The sequence below is a fragment of the Pleurodeles waltl genome, chromosome 11, assembly GCF_031143425.1.
Source record: "Pleurodeles waltl isolate 20211129_DDA chromosome 11, aPleWal1.hap1.20221129, whole genome shotgun sequence".
Taxonomy (NCBI): Eukaryota; Metazoa; Chordata; class Amphibia; order Caudata; family Salamandridae; genus Pleurodeles; species Pleurodeles waltl.
This window is the reverse complement of record NC_090450.1, coordinates 826,706,244-826,723,514: the sequence shown is the minus strand read 5'-3', so window position 1 is coordinate 826,723,514 and position 17,271 is coordinate 826,706,244. Positions and strand designations below refer to the sequence as shown.

Here is a 17,271-nt window from a genome sequence, read left to right as displayed (position 1 = left end):
GGTAGCTCTGGCACAATGCAGACAAGCTTTATTTAGGGAAACGTATGAACTACTTATGCAGTATCAAAACAGTAATAAAGTTGAAATGTAATAAAATTTGAAACCAAATTAGAAAAATAGATTAACCTTTCACAAAAATGACACAAATCCACTAAGAGGAACCGGAGATATATGTTTTTAAAGTATTAATGAACATAATATATGACACATCAACATATAAAAGCCAACATAATACCAACCTGTGCTCGACCATACTTGGAATTCTGAACAGTAAACAATCATTATCACCCTGCATCATTAATGTGTGCCATCATAGCATCTTTAGAATCTATACATGTTGATAGCTCCCTCCAATCATGGTGGGAGATAGAAGGGATCAACGGGGGGTAAAAACAACTTTACTAGTGTCTAGTCTGGCGGGGTAAGAGATGGTAAGAGTACCACCTGTTCATAAGGGGGTTCAGCACAGTGGGAGCAACACAATAGAGGCAGGAGGATAGAGAAGGCCCCTGCCATGCGCCAGGCCTGTGGTATCATTATTTTAGGGTTATGGGAAGAATCATGTCTTAGGTTGAGGTTCATAAGGAAGAGTCTTTTCGAGGCCCTTAACAGGGCAATGTTAGTGTTTAGGGCGAGGGCAGCGCTGCAGCTACTAGGGATATGTTCTGGGTTCCAGCCTCAGCAGTCGATTGTGAAGCTTGTATTTCTGCTAATTTGAGTAGGTAAGTGTCCCATAATGCGGCCACTCCATTCCCGCCCCGGGGTCTGTGATCTGGCGCCATTGCATTGGCTTCTGCCGTGGCCCATTGCGAGGTTGTATGTATCCAATGATCAATATTGGGGGGGTTGTGCTGCCTTCCATGACATGGCAATCAGCCTCTTAAACAGTATTAACGCTAAGTCTACAAATTTTAAATAATGTTTAGTCGTCTTAGTTCTTTTTGTGAGCCATAGAAGACAAAGGAGTGAGTCTATTGTGAGCGGCGTATCTATGATCTTTCACACATATAGTAGGACTCGGGACCACACAGGGCGTAATGTAGGACACTCCCATGTCATGTGTGAAAAAGTGGCATCATTGTGCCCATATCTTGGGCAGTGGGATGAGGTGCCCGGAAATATTTTATGTAGGTGATGCAGTGTTAGGTATGTTTGGTGTAAATAGTTGAACTGTGTATACTTCAATGTACTGTTACATGAAACATACTTCAACCGTTCAAATGCCATTTCCCATTGTTCGTTAGTTAAGTTCATGCCTAAGCGATCTTCCCATTTGGCTTTACTTCGTGGGTGACGGACAGTTTGAGGTTCACGCAGTTCTAAATATAGTGCCGAGATTGCTTTGCGGTTTTGTCCCTGAGATGGCATACAGTGTAGTCCGCTATGGGTTGGAGGTTCAGCTTGTCCCAACTGCCATGTTTTGCCTACCATCGTACTCACCACATTGTGAGCAAGGAATTGCCCTGGGCCCAGGCCATGTGTTTCCATAAGGTCCAGGAAGGGTAACAGCAAACCTTCACCATACAAATCCCCTAAACATCGTACCTCGCCGACTTCCCAGGGGGCAAAATTGTACAGTCACTGAAGGCGTCTCAATCAAGGTATTTCCCACAACGTGAGCTGTGAGGAGTACGGCATCAACTCCTTCAATGGTTGGATGTATCACTTCCACACTAACTGTGCTGTCCGCATAAGCAGACCGGGATCAGGGCATCGCGACCCAGTGTCTAGCAGCCATTCAAGCACCCCTCCCTCGCCTAGTGTGGCCCGTACTATGTCCCCTTCCATCGTCTGGTCACCGGCTATCCAACGCATGGGCCATTGCAAAGTAGCGTTCCATGTCAGGGACTGCCATTCCTCTTTCACCCATTGGTTCCTGGTTCCGACCATGTCCCCATATAAGGACTGTTAATAATCTTCTTAAAGTTCGAAAAAAGAATTTGATAGGGGCTACCGGCAGTGTTGCGAAAAAAATATAAAAGTCAGGGCAGCACCAGCATCTTAGCTATAGATGCCCTTCCCATAGGAGACATGGGAAGTTGTGTCCAGAAGGGCAGGGAGTGGCGTATTGACATCAGAGCCCTACCATGATTGCCTTCAAGTAGATCAGCCTCAGTATGATATATATGCAGCCCTAGGTATCGGAAGGTCTCCTGTGTTCAAGGAAGTCGCCCTTGGACACAGGGGACCTTGTGTGTGGATTGTGGGTTATACGTAGCATGCAGCGGGAAAACACAGGATTTCCCCCAGTTCACCCTTAAGCCTGATGCCTCAGTAAACCCATCCAACAGGTCAAAAAGAGTCTGGAGCACGCCCACTGTGCTTCTCAAATATATCAGAACATCGTCTGCATACAGTGAGGTTATGTGCCACTGTCGTCCCACCTGAATTCCCCAACCACGTCTCCTATTGCCATATATTGGCAAGGGTTCCATTGCTAGTGCAAATGACACCGGTGAGAGGGAACAGCCCTGGTGTGTACCCCTTTGTATAAGAAAGGAGAGAGAGATATGGGTGCCGGTTCGCACCCGCGCTTGTGGGACGGTGTATAATAGTGTCAGCCAGTGCAAAATTTGGAACCCAGCCCAAAGTGCCAGAGGGCCTGCGTTAAATTTAGCCAACCCAAGGTATCAAATGCCTTTTCGAAGTCTAGAGAGATGGCCACTGGGTGCCCAGTCTCCTTCGACACTGCTTCCATAATATGGCACAATCATCTAATGTTATGATGCGTGGCCCTGCGCAGTACAAACCCACATTGGTCAGGGTATATCAGGTGGTGAGTTAACGGTATCAATCTATTTGCAAGGATTTTACTCAGAATTTTGTGGTCAATGTTTAACATTGACAATAGGCGGTATGAGCTCACCTCAAGGGGATCCCTGCACGGTTTAGGTAGCACTATTATAAGTGCCTCACGAAGTGAGTCTGGTAGTCCCCTTGTTGGTGGGCGACTTCATACATGTCCAATATTCGCGGTGTAAGGATGTCCCTGAAGGTGGCATAGTATTCAACTGGGAACCCATCCGTACCTGGTGTCTTCCCCCTAGTCATTTGTTGGATTGCTAAATGAATCTCATCTATTTCTTGGGGTTTTTCCAACTCACTCACCTGGGGCTGCATTAAAAGAGGTATGGTGAGATCCTGCAAAAACAATTGGGTGTGATAGGGGGCAGAGCAAGCTGGTGAAGAGTAGAGTTGCTCATAATAAAGGGCAAAGGTTTCATTGATCGCCTCTTGCGTGTGCACCACCTGGCCTCTACAGTCACGGATCGCTCCCAGAATAGTGTGGGGGTCTCAAACCGCAACAGACATGCCAATGTGCATCGAGGCTTATCGCCTTCCGTGTGTTGTCGAATTAAATATGACTTATAATCTATGTTGCAAAGGCACTGCAGCTCCTCACGGTATACACCCCGTTTAGCTGTCAAGAGAGGACATGCGGGGTGGATCGCCTCCTTTTCAAGCTTACGAATGCTATCTTCTATGTCTGCCACTGTGTGTAAGAGGGAAGACCTTGATCCCCAGGAAGTTACTATACAATGGCCTCGTAATCCCACCTTCAGGGCATCCCACTCCACCCTTGAGTCATATAGTGAACCTGAATAGATAGTGAAGAAATTTGTGATACAATTCTTCATCGTTTCCCTGTATGCAGTATCACACAGGGCCTCCACTCTCATTCTCCACGTGTGGATGGGCGGCCTGATTCTTCCCCACTGAAATGTGAGTTTAAGGGGGTTGTGATCTGATAACGCCCTGCCCAAATACTCAGAGTCTCGCATCATAGCCCAATCCTCAGAACTACAGAAAAAATAGATAGTCTAGTCGGGTATGAATCTGATGTCCTGGTTCGTAGTAGGAGTATTCCCTGTTGCTGGGGTGATGGAGGCGCCAGACATCGTGTAAACTTAGAGAGAAGACCACTGCCGGAAGTGTCTGCTGATCTATATACCTGGGGTGTTCGGGAGGGGAGGTATTGACCGATCTAATTCTGTATCATGTATGCAATTGAAGTCCCCTCCCCACAGTCCCGGTGCTCCAGGGTTCTGCAGGAGGGCTGGAGAGAGCATATTTAAGAAGGCGCCTTGTGCTGTATTGGGGGCATAGATTGACGCTAGCATAATAGAATGCCCATCTAATGTGCCTTCTATAAGGACATAACGGCCTTCTGTATCTACATGTATCGTCAGTTTAACAAAGGGAACCTCTGGGGCTATCCAAATAAGAGCTCTTCTAGCATAGGCAGAGTATACTGTACCATATATCTGCCCTCTCCACCTTCGACTAAGTTTAAGCAGTTTGCCATGTGTCAGATGTGTCTCTTGTAGGCATGCAAAATGTACCTGCCTGTGCCTGAGATAGGCGTACGCCCTGTGACTCTTAGCCGGAGTTCCCATCCCAGAACATTCCATGTTAATGCAGCGTAATCAGAACCCATAATAGCGGTATATAATGTCCAATGCAATCCCCTATCCCTTCCCCCCACTCCCATCATGCTCCACAGGTGTCAATGGCTTCCCGGTCAACCAGACACATCTGAACTATAAAAACCTTTTGAACAACTCCTTGATCCCAGGTGTGAACCACAACAAGCAGCATGCCAAAACTTCCTAAACTGTGCATCCAATGCAAAACGGTGATTATCAAACACTGTTAGTCTATGCGATGGGGACAGCGGCCCACACACTATTCCACACCTTCTTGGTGTCACAGAGGATGTACTATCAAGGAAAATCCGCAGGGACGGGCTCCCAGAAGAAGAGCACTGAGGCAGCCTGTGCCCGCATGGGGAAATACAGGCAACCAGGAGGTGTGCCTGCCATAAGATAGGCACCTTTCTGGTAGGCAGTCCATGGGGCCCAACACGGATCATTGTTCCTGTCTCTATAGGTCATCAGCTGTAGAAGGACTAAGCACCGGCCTGTCTTCCTTGGAGGTCTGTCAGGAAGCCGGAGTGTCTATCCTGGAGACCGGGTCTCCCGCTGGTCAGTCATCCAGGACATGGAAAGGGTTAAGTGACAGTTGCGAGGCCTCCAGTACTGCCTCTGCTCTCTCTTTAGCTGCCTGTGCTCGAGTCAGTTTGATTCTAGGTGGTCTGCGAGGTCTTCATTTAACCTGGGGAGTCAGCCAGGTCGTTACATCCTTTTCTTCCTCTGGAATGCGTACCAAACCCTTGGCGTGTAACCATGTCCAAACATCCATCCTCAGGGGCAGAGAACATCCGAATAGCCTCGCCATCTACTACCCTTATTTTGGATGGGAATAAGAGCGTATATTTGAGGTTTAGCTCCCTTAGGCGTTGCTTCACCTTGCCATAAGAGCTACTTTGCCATTGTACCTCCATGGTGAACTCAGGATAGACTGTTATCTCTGCGGTCTCATGTTGCCATGGACCGTTTGTTCGGGACAGCTGGAGAATCAATTCACGGTCTCTGAAATTAAGGAGACGAGCTATGATGGGCCGTGGTGGGGATCTGGGCTTGGGAGGCCTCCCAGGTATCCTATGAGCCCTCTCCATTGAGAAGAACCGGGAAGGAGTACCTCCTAGGACATTGTCAATCAGCCATTGTTACACAAACAACTCCATGCTGGGGCCCTCAGTCCATTCAGGAAAGCCCAGCAGTCTGATATTGTTGCGCTGAGACCTCCCCTCAGCGTTCTCCGCTCACTTATGTAGAGCGCCGGCCCCTGCCTGAAGGTGTATCATTTGGATTTGAAGTTCCATGACTGTAGGCCGCAGAGAGGTAAACGTGGACTCTGTCTCCACAACCCGCTCTGCCAGATTGCGATGATCCACCCTGATCAGATTCACATCTATGAAGATTGCATCAATCCTTGACTCCAGGGAGGTCTTTGTATCCAGGATAGCTTGGAGTACTTTATCAAACTGAGCAGAGTGCATCTTTAGACTAGTTTCCAGTTGTGTGAAGGCTGCAATCATAGATTCTTGGGGGCTCATTGTTTCGGGACCCTGCATGGGGGTTTTACTGCCCCTGGGTTTCCCCATCATGACCGCAGAGCAAACCCAGCACCTTCCCCACAACGGGTGAGCGTGGCCATCTAGTTGTGATCGAATTCTCAGTGGGCAGAAAAGTTGTCCCCTGGAGGGCCAGAGCGCAACTGCAGGTATCCGTCAGTCCTCTCATATCAGAGCATGATAAAAGGGGGGATCCCCCGGTCCCTTCGCCTCCGAGCGATACACCCCACTGTTCTGCTCATAAAGAAGTGCCACCCAGTCACTGCTCAGCCCCGTCTTTCAGTTTGAGTCACTTCCTCGGGGAGGGCCACAGTTCAGGTCAAATGAGATAGTCGTAAGGAGCTAATCTCCATCGAGGGAGCCCGTAGCTTCTACAACTTGGTGAGGGTGGGGGGGGCTCACCAAAGAGGTCCCCCTGGTTCGGAGATCAGGACCGTCCGCTCGCTCCTGCCCACGATCAGCAGGAGAGGGACCAGTCAGGCAGTGGCAGGCAGGCACGGGAGCCAGGGGTGCTAGCACTCCACAGCCCCCGCTCCCATCACCATCATCTGGTCGGAAGGTCAGCGCCCCGCAGCAGCCAGTCCGCATGCCCACCTCTGCTGGTCGCGGTCCCGGATTTCACCATGTGGCACTTGGGCACCGGGTTGGGTCACCTTGCTGCAGCCGTTCTGTCCTCCGTACCTGTGTGGTGTGGATCGTCTACACAGTCGGCGTCCCCCCGCACCTCACCGTCAAAGCTCACTGTATCGGTGAAGGTGAAGGACCAGCCGTCATCTACGCACCGCTCTGCAGCGTTTCAGGGTCCCATCTGCTCCGCCTTACGGCCGCGCAACCTTCCAGTCTGCCATGCCTGAAGGCCACGTTCCTCACGGGGACTCACTCGCGCTCCTTTCGGGGGTCACCGCCTCATCGCCTGGCGCCCCAAGCCCCCCCTCCTCGTGCGGTCCCGTCGGCACCGGCTATCAATTGATTTCAGGATTATTAGCAGGGGCCTGCGCGGAGCTCTGGTTTATGCAACTGCACTGGTCGCCATCTTGGTTTTGCCCCCTTAAATGGGTCTGTCATGTTGATGGAGTCGTACAGCAAACTTTAGAAAGCAGTGACAGGAACCACCATGATAGTGGCTCTTGCCAGTGCTTTTGAAATGACCAACAGTTTAGAGGTAATTTCTAAATTTGGTTGGTGGAGTACCCTCGGTCTGGCAGATGCTAAGTCCTCCGCCAGGACAGCAGAGAACACTTTACCAAAACTTAAATTGGAGCCTAACTCTTTTAAGACCCAATTCACGACAGGAGTAGACCTCTAATGCCCTCCAGGACCTCAGGGAGGCACTTGTAGACCCATAGGGTATCTGACAGAGACCAAGATCAGGGTCCAGTCCAGGTTGAGTTAGCACTGGTCCGCTGGATACTTTTAATGTGCAGGAAAGAAACATAGATTCGATTTTAAACCAATCACATTCTGGATCCAGAACTATCTTCTTAGCCTCAAAATCAATGCAGAAAGCAACTTTTGGATGGTCCATTATGGTTATTTCCTTAGCTGTAGAGAACCAGCAATATTTACTGTTGCCAACATGATAATGATGTAGTTCCAGTTAGAATGATTGTTAGCTGGTAGGTTGAGGTGCTTTACCTAAGAGATGAAGAGTTCTTCTAGTGTGGTAATTGAGAGTATTTTAAGAAAATGTGCCCTTTTTTTTTGCAATGCAGGCTTTGATGGTGGAAACGGATGTTGAATAGGTATCTGAAATAGGGTGAGGGAAATGGTCAAAGTAGTCTGAATGGGTCAAAAACATGTGATGAGCATGTGGTCAATATAAATTAGGTTAAATATGTTTCCTTTGTTCTTTGCAGAATGAATAAAGTGTTAGAAGAGTGTGTGCTAGTTTTTCTAGAGAGGTGAAATATTTGATTTAGGGTTGCCACAGGCTGAACTGAAAGATTCTATTGGTAAACATCATGAGGAAACGTATTGTGAAATTGGTGAATGAATTGTGCTTTTAGCTTTGGTAGATGGTTATCTATGTGGTGGTATAATGTGTTGGTTGATGATAATGTCAGGGATAATTTTAAACAATTAAAGGAGTTGGGAGTAGACTACAGATTAAAACTGCAGAGGAGTAGATTGTGTTGTCTGTCAACACAAGTGACATCAGGAGACAAGAGCCATCTGCAGGGCTGGCTACGGGGCTTCCTGGACTTCAAGGCCCACCGTCTTTGGCCTACTGAAGGGGCATGGGACTACGAGACTGCGAAAAAATGTGCCATACTGAGCCCTGTAGTATGGAACATGTGCAGGACCCACCCAGGTGCTGCCAGGTCTAAAATAGGGCCAGGACCCGGCACATCTGTACCCATTAGAGCCCAGAGGAGGCTGGGATGGGCTCTCCCTCTTAGACCCTAAAAGCAGGAATATTGGATTACTTGTTGAAATACCTTGCCACTGAACTTAACTCTCGGGCAAGAGACAAGCCACCTCATTAAAAGGTGGAAAGAATAATGTAGACTCAACCATTGCTTCAATAACAAACTATTTTACCACTGTAATGGGGCAATTAATAATGAACAGGGTGAGTAGAACTCTTTAAATGAAAGTGAATGAGCAAGGAATACCTAAGCCACTAGCACTCCACACAGACAATCCAATACTATGAGAGCTATGTATTCAAGGCCAGAAATGACTAGGATCTCCCAATAAATTAGAATTATTTGCAACTGTCTTTAAGTGAGATTAATACAATCTCTGCCACAAGGGAACATGACAACTTAATACCCTGTGCCCAATCAAAATCATATGGAACAACAACTATACAGGAATTAACACATATCTTGAATGGCCCCTGACTGCAGTCCATGTGCATTGTGTTGGAGGATCTTCCTGTGCTTGCTTCATCTACGAGAGAGAAATGGTTTGTCCTCAAAACTAAAGTGGCTGATTGGCTGATAAACAATTGCGATGGCCACAGGACTTGTTTAGGGAAATTCTTTTGGTGAGAAGGATTGGGAGGACTAGCAAAGGATGAAACAACTTTGGGCAAATGTGTGGTGAATAATTTTAAAAGATTAATAGTAGTATAAACTACTACAGCACCTGTAACATCTGGTTGATTTACCTGTCGAAATTCAGGCCACCCCTTACGTTATTATTATAGGTCAATTGATGAGCCTATTTGATTGTGTTCCAAACCCTACTCAGGAGGAAAATTACAGAGCCCCCTAGAGCGACAAGACAAGGAACTCTTATAAATGTTTTGGTTCACTTGGAATAAGTTGACTGACTTTTTAATACAGCCATTTTAAAACCTGTTTATCAGAGGGCAATTCAAAGAGCATTAGAGAAAGAGATGTGAGACAAAGGGAAGATAGCTTTCTGATAAAATCAGTGGTTGAATCTTTCTTCCAACGAATCCTAACAGACAGAGATTAGATGAGTTACCCTTCAGCTGAAGGTGGCAGGGATTTAGCATACTGGGTAGCATTAAGAACAGACTTGATTAGATGTGGAGTGGGGGTAATGGGAAGGGGTAAATTGTATAGGATCATCTTCTAAGGAGATACACCATAAATAATCCTTGACAAACCACAGTGTCATAATGTAAATAATTTGTGAAATTCTTTGTTGCAGAGTAACATGGATGATCTTGAGAGTGTTCCTAAGACAGGTGCTGTTGTTCTAAAAACTTAAAGAGAGGTGTAATGTTAGGTTGCCACAACCAACTCTCTAACTGTCCGCATTTTAAGCAAGCTTCAACACATTAGACAGTCAATGTTATATTCAAATTTAGGTGTGGTCTATACTTTGGGTCAGATGTACAGTTGGGACCTTAAGAGAACTCCAAGATGACTGGCAAACATATATTCAGTTAGGGCTGAACTATAACTACTTAATGATGAGTTTTAACACAAAGCTGGAAAGGTTGTTTTTGATACGTTGTCAGCTTTCATTCCTCAGCATGGAAGTCTGAATTCTACTGATCTGGGGCAAGTTTGAAGTCAAAACAAACCTCAATCCAGCACAAACTTTAGTGCATAGAATCCAAACCACATGATTCTGGTGGCAAGGTTTGGCCAATAGCATCACTTCGACCATAGATGAAAGCAACATTGGGGATCCCTAAAACCACTGTTCATGATGAAAAGTAGCATTCAATCAGAATCGCAAAACTACATGAGGGGATGTTGATTAGTGGAGCCACTGCTGACATAAATGGTTGAGGTCATCTAATGCAGCTGGGTTAGAAGCTGATAACAGGATAAGAGCCTGCGTACACATGCATGGAAGGGTGGGTGGTGTTTGATAACAGTTACATGATTGATGGAATCTATGTATAAGCATGTGCAATTTGATTGCAGATTCATAAAGTAAGTGTACTGTTTAGAAGTTGTTTTGAGGTCCATGGGCCTAGTGTAAAGTAATAGAAGAGAAGTGATCATGGTCAACCTAGAGAGGATACTGCTGCAAGCTACTTTAGTGGGTGGCACAATCATTGCTGCAGCCCACTAGTAGCATTTAATTTTCAGCCCTTGGGTACATATAAACCATTTATTGGGGACTTATTAAATGTACTAATCAGAGGTATACCAATGTTACCATGTTTTCTTGGGAAAGAACGATCACTTTACCACTGTTTAGAAGGAGTAAAGTGCACAGAGTCCTAAAAGCCACCAAAAATAGGGTCAGCAAAAGAAGGCAACTATCTGGGGTGATCCTGCAGAAAGGACCCTGTCCAATAACGTTCATTGGCTACTATGTTTCTACAGGCTTTTGTAATCAAAACAGCTTCTTCCATCTTTTTTATGGTTTCAGTGGATTTGCAGAGTGTTCAACTGTATTTCAGCACAACTTCTTACCAAGGACGTCATGTTTGAACTTCATCCTAGCTCACTCAGAACATTGGTTGTATTTTTAAGTATTTAGGCAGCTGAATAACCATGTTGACAGCCTCAAAGGCCAACTCTCTTCTTCTTGCCTCTCAACCTGTGGAAAGTGGTTATCTTTGTTACAGCAGTGGTATATCCTACATGAACTGCAGTTGGAATCCTTATTTTTGATTCTCTAGTTTTGAAGATCTTATGCCTGGCTCTGACTCTACTCTGGTTCAGTTCAGGGTAGGTTGGTGCATTCAATGCCATCCCTTGTATCTTCCATCATCTGCAATTCAGAATCACCAAGATCGCCAAGGAAGTTATGTGCTTGTATCATTTTTTGGTCCTAACTGGCACCCCGGATACCCCCAATGGCTAGGCCACACAGGGAGCTGGAAATCACACATCTTTATTCCTCTGCATGTCCCTCTGAACTCCAAAATTCTAAACCAAGTTTTCAGTACATTCTATTCTAGCAATTATGTCACATTGATAAGGAGTCCACTGGGAATCTGAAAGGTTCAGTTCTAATTCATGCACGATACTACAGTGACCTCTTAAGGAGACTCTTACACCTTTCACATATATATCTAAGTCAGCCTGGCACAGTGGCAGCTGATAGGAGTCACCCTTTCTTTGGATAATAAAGAAGTAAAACTTATGAGACCTCAGCAATGTCCAGTCCTTGATAAGGGCATGGCCATGTGTACTTCTCAATCAAAGTGCCTCATCCTGACTTGAAGCATTTGTCATGTTTTAGGAATTTAGAGGCCAATTTAGAGTTTGATAGATGGGATAGTGTCTCACAAACGTGATAGCCATCCCATCCACTGTATTAGAAGGCATATATATCTAGGCTCCTGATGTTATGGTCTTTATTTTATTGACAAGTCCTTTTCTATTTATCCATATTTATTTTTTGCTAATTTTATCTGTATTTATCCGTGAAAAAATGAAGCTGAAATTAGTATATTTCCACATTTATTTAATGGATTATTTAAATGTCCGACAGGTTTCAATGATATGAAGACCCACAGATGATAAATCAATACACATATGAAAATATGAAAATTTTTACTATCAAGCTTATGCATATACACAGCTGTTAAATCCTCATTAAAATATATTTGTTTTATGACCCCCTTACCTGTCAATCCGCACAGATAATGGCCTGGCAGTCATGATTGGCAGTATTTATAATTACACAAACAAAAGCCTAACCATTTTTATCCACAAAAATAAATAAATAAAGTCATTAAAATACATGATTTCTGTCTTCTATATTTACTGGTAAAAAAAAATCAGTAAAAATGGAAACTGGGGGCCCTAATTATATCCATTAGCACTTTTAATAGATACAGCGGACGAGATATCCATCCTGTTTGAGATGGAGAATCCCATTTGCCAAACTCTAAATCAGGCCATATTGCTCAAACAATGGACAGTCGTCAAGATGACCTGTTTCGGCCTCTGAATCTGTCAACAAGAGGTTTCACAGCTGCTGCTTTCACTTTATGTTTCTGTGGCTCCACTTTTACGTTACCAGTATTGTGGCCAGACTAGGAGATGGGTTTTGTGTTTGTATCAAGACGCACAAAACACAAGCCTCATTTCGCTCAATTGTTTAAACTTTGTCTGTGAAATCAGCAAGTAAGACATGACTGGATGAATTGTACAATATGCACAGAAATAACTGAATGAATATGTATTGAAAATATTACAAATACTCACATAGCAATACAACAGTTTGAAGTATCACACTGTATGTATCCATTCACTTTTATGATTACATAAACTTTCAATATAACAAGCCCAAACAGTGGATAATATATATCTACCTTAAGATAGGTTCAACGAATAGTGATCATAAATACTTAAATAAATACTGTACCTCAGGCCAATAATTTGTCCAGTTACAAGTCCTCCAGTCAGAAATACCGAGGTCCCTAAGGCCATGGAACCCCTGAGGTGTTTCGGGGCAATTTCACCCAGGTATAAAGCTTGTACTACAATACCGAGGCCTACAAACAAAAACATGAAAATAAGGTAGTTAAGCCTGCACATAAGTTAAAAAGTTAGAGACGTAAAATGTTGTGCAAATCTATATGTTGCCGAATAAGAAAATACATGTATTAGTTCACACCCCAATAACATTGCTCTATAAAAGCAATTCGAAAAAAACGTTTCACTGATCATATAAAAAGTGACTACTTTTCCGCAAAACTTTGGAATGGACGGGTGTGAATGCGTATAATAAAGCCACAAGCCACTTTCACATCGATTCTCCAGACCATAGCACTATACGTCATTATCAGAAGGAGGCATCACATGCATTATTCCATTTAGCTGTGATAGACATTAACAGAATGTGTAGCAGAAACAAAGAGACTTTCCCCACGTTATACTTATGTTTAATTTAGGAAAACATTCTTGTTGACATAATGTTAGGCGTTAAACTGTGTAATGTTGACGCCGGAAACCGTCAACAACATGGAGAGAGACCCGGAAGGGGGGAACGAGGAGTTACCCCTCCACAGAAGGTGCAAGATTGATTGCACCATGACACCGGTGGGGCGGGGGGGGGGGGGGGTTATATAAAAGGGAACTAGGCGGGAAAGTGTACTGGAGGAGCGGAGTTTTAAAGTAAAGAGTTTGTCCATGCCAAGCCGGCTCCTGGTCATTATTTCAGGCTGCGCATGCATGCCGCGCGACTTAACAAACTGGAGCTTGGCCTCGGGCTACCATGTGTGTCCTTTTTATTTGGTACGGAGTCTATGAACTAATTTCTGCGAAGTTTCCGTAGTCTGGTGCCTTATAGGTAGGAGGGGTAGGGGCTAACGCTAATATTTCCTCAATGTGGTATTGTAGGTCCATTTCAAAACCATATCGAGGAAGCCATTTGCAAATATTTTCTTTTCCGACAATTACAACGCCACCTGTAGAAAGCCTGTGCCTATGTTCAATTGCAAATATTTCTTCCCCCATCCCCCAGTAGAAAACCCCCTCTAGAAAAGCTGGGACTATGTTCAATTGCAAATATTTTCTTTTCCTCCCAGGACAAAGCCCCCTGCAGAAAACCTGTGCCTATTTTCAATTGCAAATATTTTTCTTTTCCTACCTTGAGAAATCCCCTCACATACACCCATCACGTTTGGAAGTGATTAGTTACCATTCTCAGTCTGCAAAGGAATCTCCTCCGTCCTTTTGCAGATAACTTCGACCATTTCCAGGGTGGGAAATGGTCATGGTAGTTTATAAATGATCTGGATGCTGGCACTCTGATGCACCAGTCCTGCGCTGGTGCAAAATGGAACCTCCATGTTGTTCTATATATTAAATAGATTATGAATATTGATAATTGTTCTGTATATACTCCAAACTGAAGGCTTTAACAGGGCTTACGGGGTATGGGAATACAGTAAAATGGCTCCAGCAATGCAAATGATCTCCACAGGTTTGTGACTGCTTCATGTATTAGCAGTTTTATACAGCATAGAGAAGATCTAATGGGTGACAGAACTCTCTTCATAAAGGTGGTTTTACAAGTGAGGTTAAAGACAGTGACATTTAAATATAGGCATAGGTTTGAACAGCTAATGGTAAAATACACAATGATAATATATCATTTAAAGGATAAGAAAGACATGGAAACAATAGTCACAGAATTAAATATCTACATGCATACAAGCAGCATTAATGTGCATATAATTGAAAGTTAACAGTGAATTAACACCAAAATAGTTGAATATGTTAAATACCATGGGGTGGGAGATGCGAAACAAGACGTACTAGAAAATAAACTATATTTACGTAAATGCAAGCTCCAGCTCACAAGGAGTAGAAAACAGTTTTAATCTGCACTTTCTACTGTCCAAAGTCATTCATTTGTGAGACTCGCACTGCAACAAGAGGCTCTTCTATTCCCTTTTGATCATTTCAAATGATGAGATGTCTAGAAGGTCAGTGGAATGGAATGCCACACACAGGAAGCACTTCTCGAGAAGGTGTTTGGACAAGTGTTTTGGCTTCCTAAAGGCTTTCCAGGAGAATGCGTTGGAGCTCTGAAGCAGATGTTGGCCATCTTGGATGACCAGATTTGGGTCAAATTTTTCAGTGACTCAAAGTGTGGTGCTGGTATGATGACTTCTGGTTTGAAGATACTCCTTGCCAGGTCAATGAGATAAGAACTGTCCAGAGATGAGTAAACTTTTTCCAGGTCAGGACCAAGAGGTCAACTGCATGAAGCGCTGCTTTGGGAAGCGAAAAAGGAATGTTTGGAATTCATAATAGTTATGAGTTACTAGAGTCTAACTTCAAGAGCACATGGGAATGAACTACTTCTCTGAAAAGCAGATCTGTTTTATAAGGTTTACTTGTACACAGGAGTTTGAGATGAAACTGCATAACTTCTTCCAGAAGTTAGTGGGTGGATGAATGAAATTTAGGGGCTCATTAAGGGAAGGGCAATGTGTAGAAGCCACAAGTAAATCAACACTATAAAAGAGTACAGTCTGATTTAACGCTATATAAACACTAAACTTCTGGTCGAGTCTTCTTCACCATTTCTTCTGGAACCCTTTTGAAAATTGGTTCATGTGCATCAGAACCCGCTTCATCACTATTCCAATAAGTGTGCTACTTATAACTGAATGTTCTTATGTTGGATGCATAGACCCTTTATTTTTTTAGGACCGTGTTCTGCATTAGAAGATATGGGAGCTTTGATGACTTGAATTTTAGCACTAATAAACCCTGAAGGAACAATAACTCTATTAAAAATATCGTTGGAATCTACTGATCAAGGACATGTTATGAGACATAAAGTAGGGAGGGCCCTTTTAACAAATACATTTAAGTAAAAAAACAACATATGTATTTTCTACGCATAGGTGCATATATAAGCAAGCACTGGATAAATGCAAACAACTTTTGCATATTTAACTGTTCTTGTACTAACTTAATTTTAAGAAATCACATACCTGCATTTATGCCAATAAGGAATCTACCAATGATCAGAAATTCAAACATTCCAGTCGGATAAGCTATTCCCATGAAAGCCATAGCAAGCAATGCTATTGAATTGTTCGTCAAAAGTGCTCCCTTTCTATAATAAAATAAATCAGGGTTGATGAATTTACCAAGGTGTAATACATTTTTACGAAATGGCAGCAATATTTGTAAGTCCTTTGACTGATTGCAACTGACGAATGAGTAAAATACATCTTAGAACATGTATGAGAACACAGCTAATGCTTTTTTCCTTTTTACTTAGTCATATATACATTTCAACAGACTGATGGATACGTGAAGAACTCAAAATTATAAGTGAGATATAGGTGTTTCATGGCTGATGGTTCCCATTTCAGATGCCGTGTAAATACCACATGGCCTTATTGTGGTCAGTCATGCATCCATTCATCAAGATCCTCCTGTCAAATAATACCAGAAAGAGTGACAGTAGTGTATCTCTTAGCACTGCCCCAGGCAGTCATGATAGTCCAATCTGTTATTTGATGTGTTTTAGTGCAGTTTAGGTTGATTCAATATAAGAGGGATGGGAGAGGAAGGAGAAAGAGGAGAGGTAGTGGAAAGAGATTCTGAGAAGTGTGGAGAGTTACAGGTATGAAGAATGTGTTCTGTGGGAAAAAACAGTTCATGTTTTGAATGTGAGAGCCTAATACAATAGTGCCATGATCTTGGTACAAGCACTAACAAATCTGACACAATTTTGTATTACTGAGTTTGGTTCACCGTGATCATTGACAACATTCTTTATGTCCTAGTAGCTACCACCTCAGTTGATAGGTTATTACTAAATAAATAGCATTTACATGCATACATACATACAATAGGAGCTGCTGTAATCCATATGCTTTTTGTGGCCCTTTATAGCCTATCAAAAATGGTGACCAGATTATTCAAAAACATTCCAAGAGCCAAACTTGATGCTAACTGCCATCCCGGGCAGAAATATCAGATTTTAGCACAAGCATTGTCACCTTGCTAAAATCCCTTAGCCATACCCTCCAGATGGCAACATACATCCACACCTCAATCAGGTTCTGATCCATGAAGGCTAAACCTTCTGCACCTTGCTACACCAGAGAGCTTGTTGACAGTAAATGAGCAATCAAACGGGAAAATGTAGAAGTGAATGCCACATAAAGTCAGCTTGTTAGAGACGTGAAGGCAACCTACTACAAGGCCATTGTCAGCAACATCTCTAACGAAAACAGGGTGCTGTTCAAGGTATGTAAGCACTGTGAGAACGGCTAGCCAGATCCACCACCCACCTATTAAGAGGACAAGAGCACAGCCATCAACAACGTCTGGGACAAGATAATCTTAATCTAAAAGCACATCAATAACACTACTGTACCCAACATCACAGTGACAATCCCATGCCACACCACACAAAAATGTACC

At 43.7% G+C, this 17,271-nt stretch overlaps 1 protein-coding gene across 3 annotated transcripts in view; it reads right to left on the bottom strand.

The window, feature by feature from the left end:
* Positions 1-17,271, bottom strand: part of LOC138266189 (solute carrier family 2, facilitated glucose transporter member 11-like) — a 307,604-nt gene that overhangs the window by 131,311 nt on the left and 159,022 nt on the right. For all 3 annotated transcript variants that reach the window (XM_069214670.1, XM_069214669.1, XM_069214668.1), the window contains exons 4-5: positions 15,825-15,949; positions 12,737-12,866 (exon numbers count right to left, since the gene is read on the bottom strand). In XM_069214670.1, the coding sequence (XP_069070771.1) occupies positions 12,737-12,866; positions 15,825-15,949 (255 nt within the window). The remainder of the gene's footprint in view (positions 1-12,736; positions 12,867-15,824; positions 15,950-17,271) is intronic.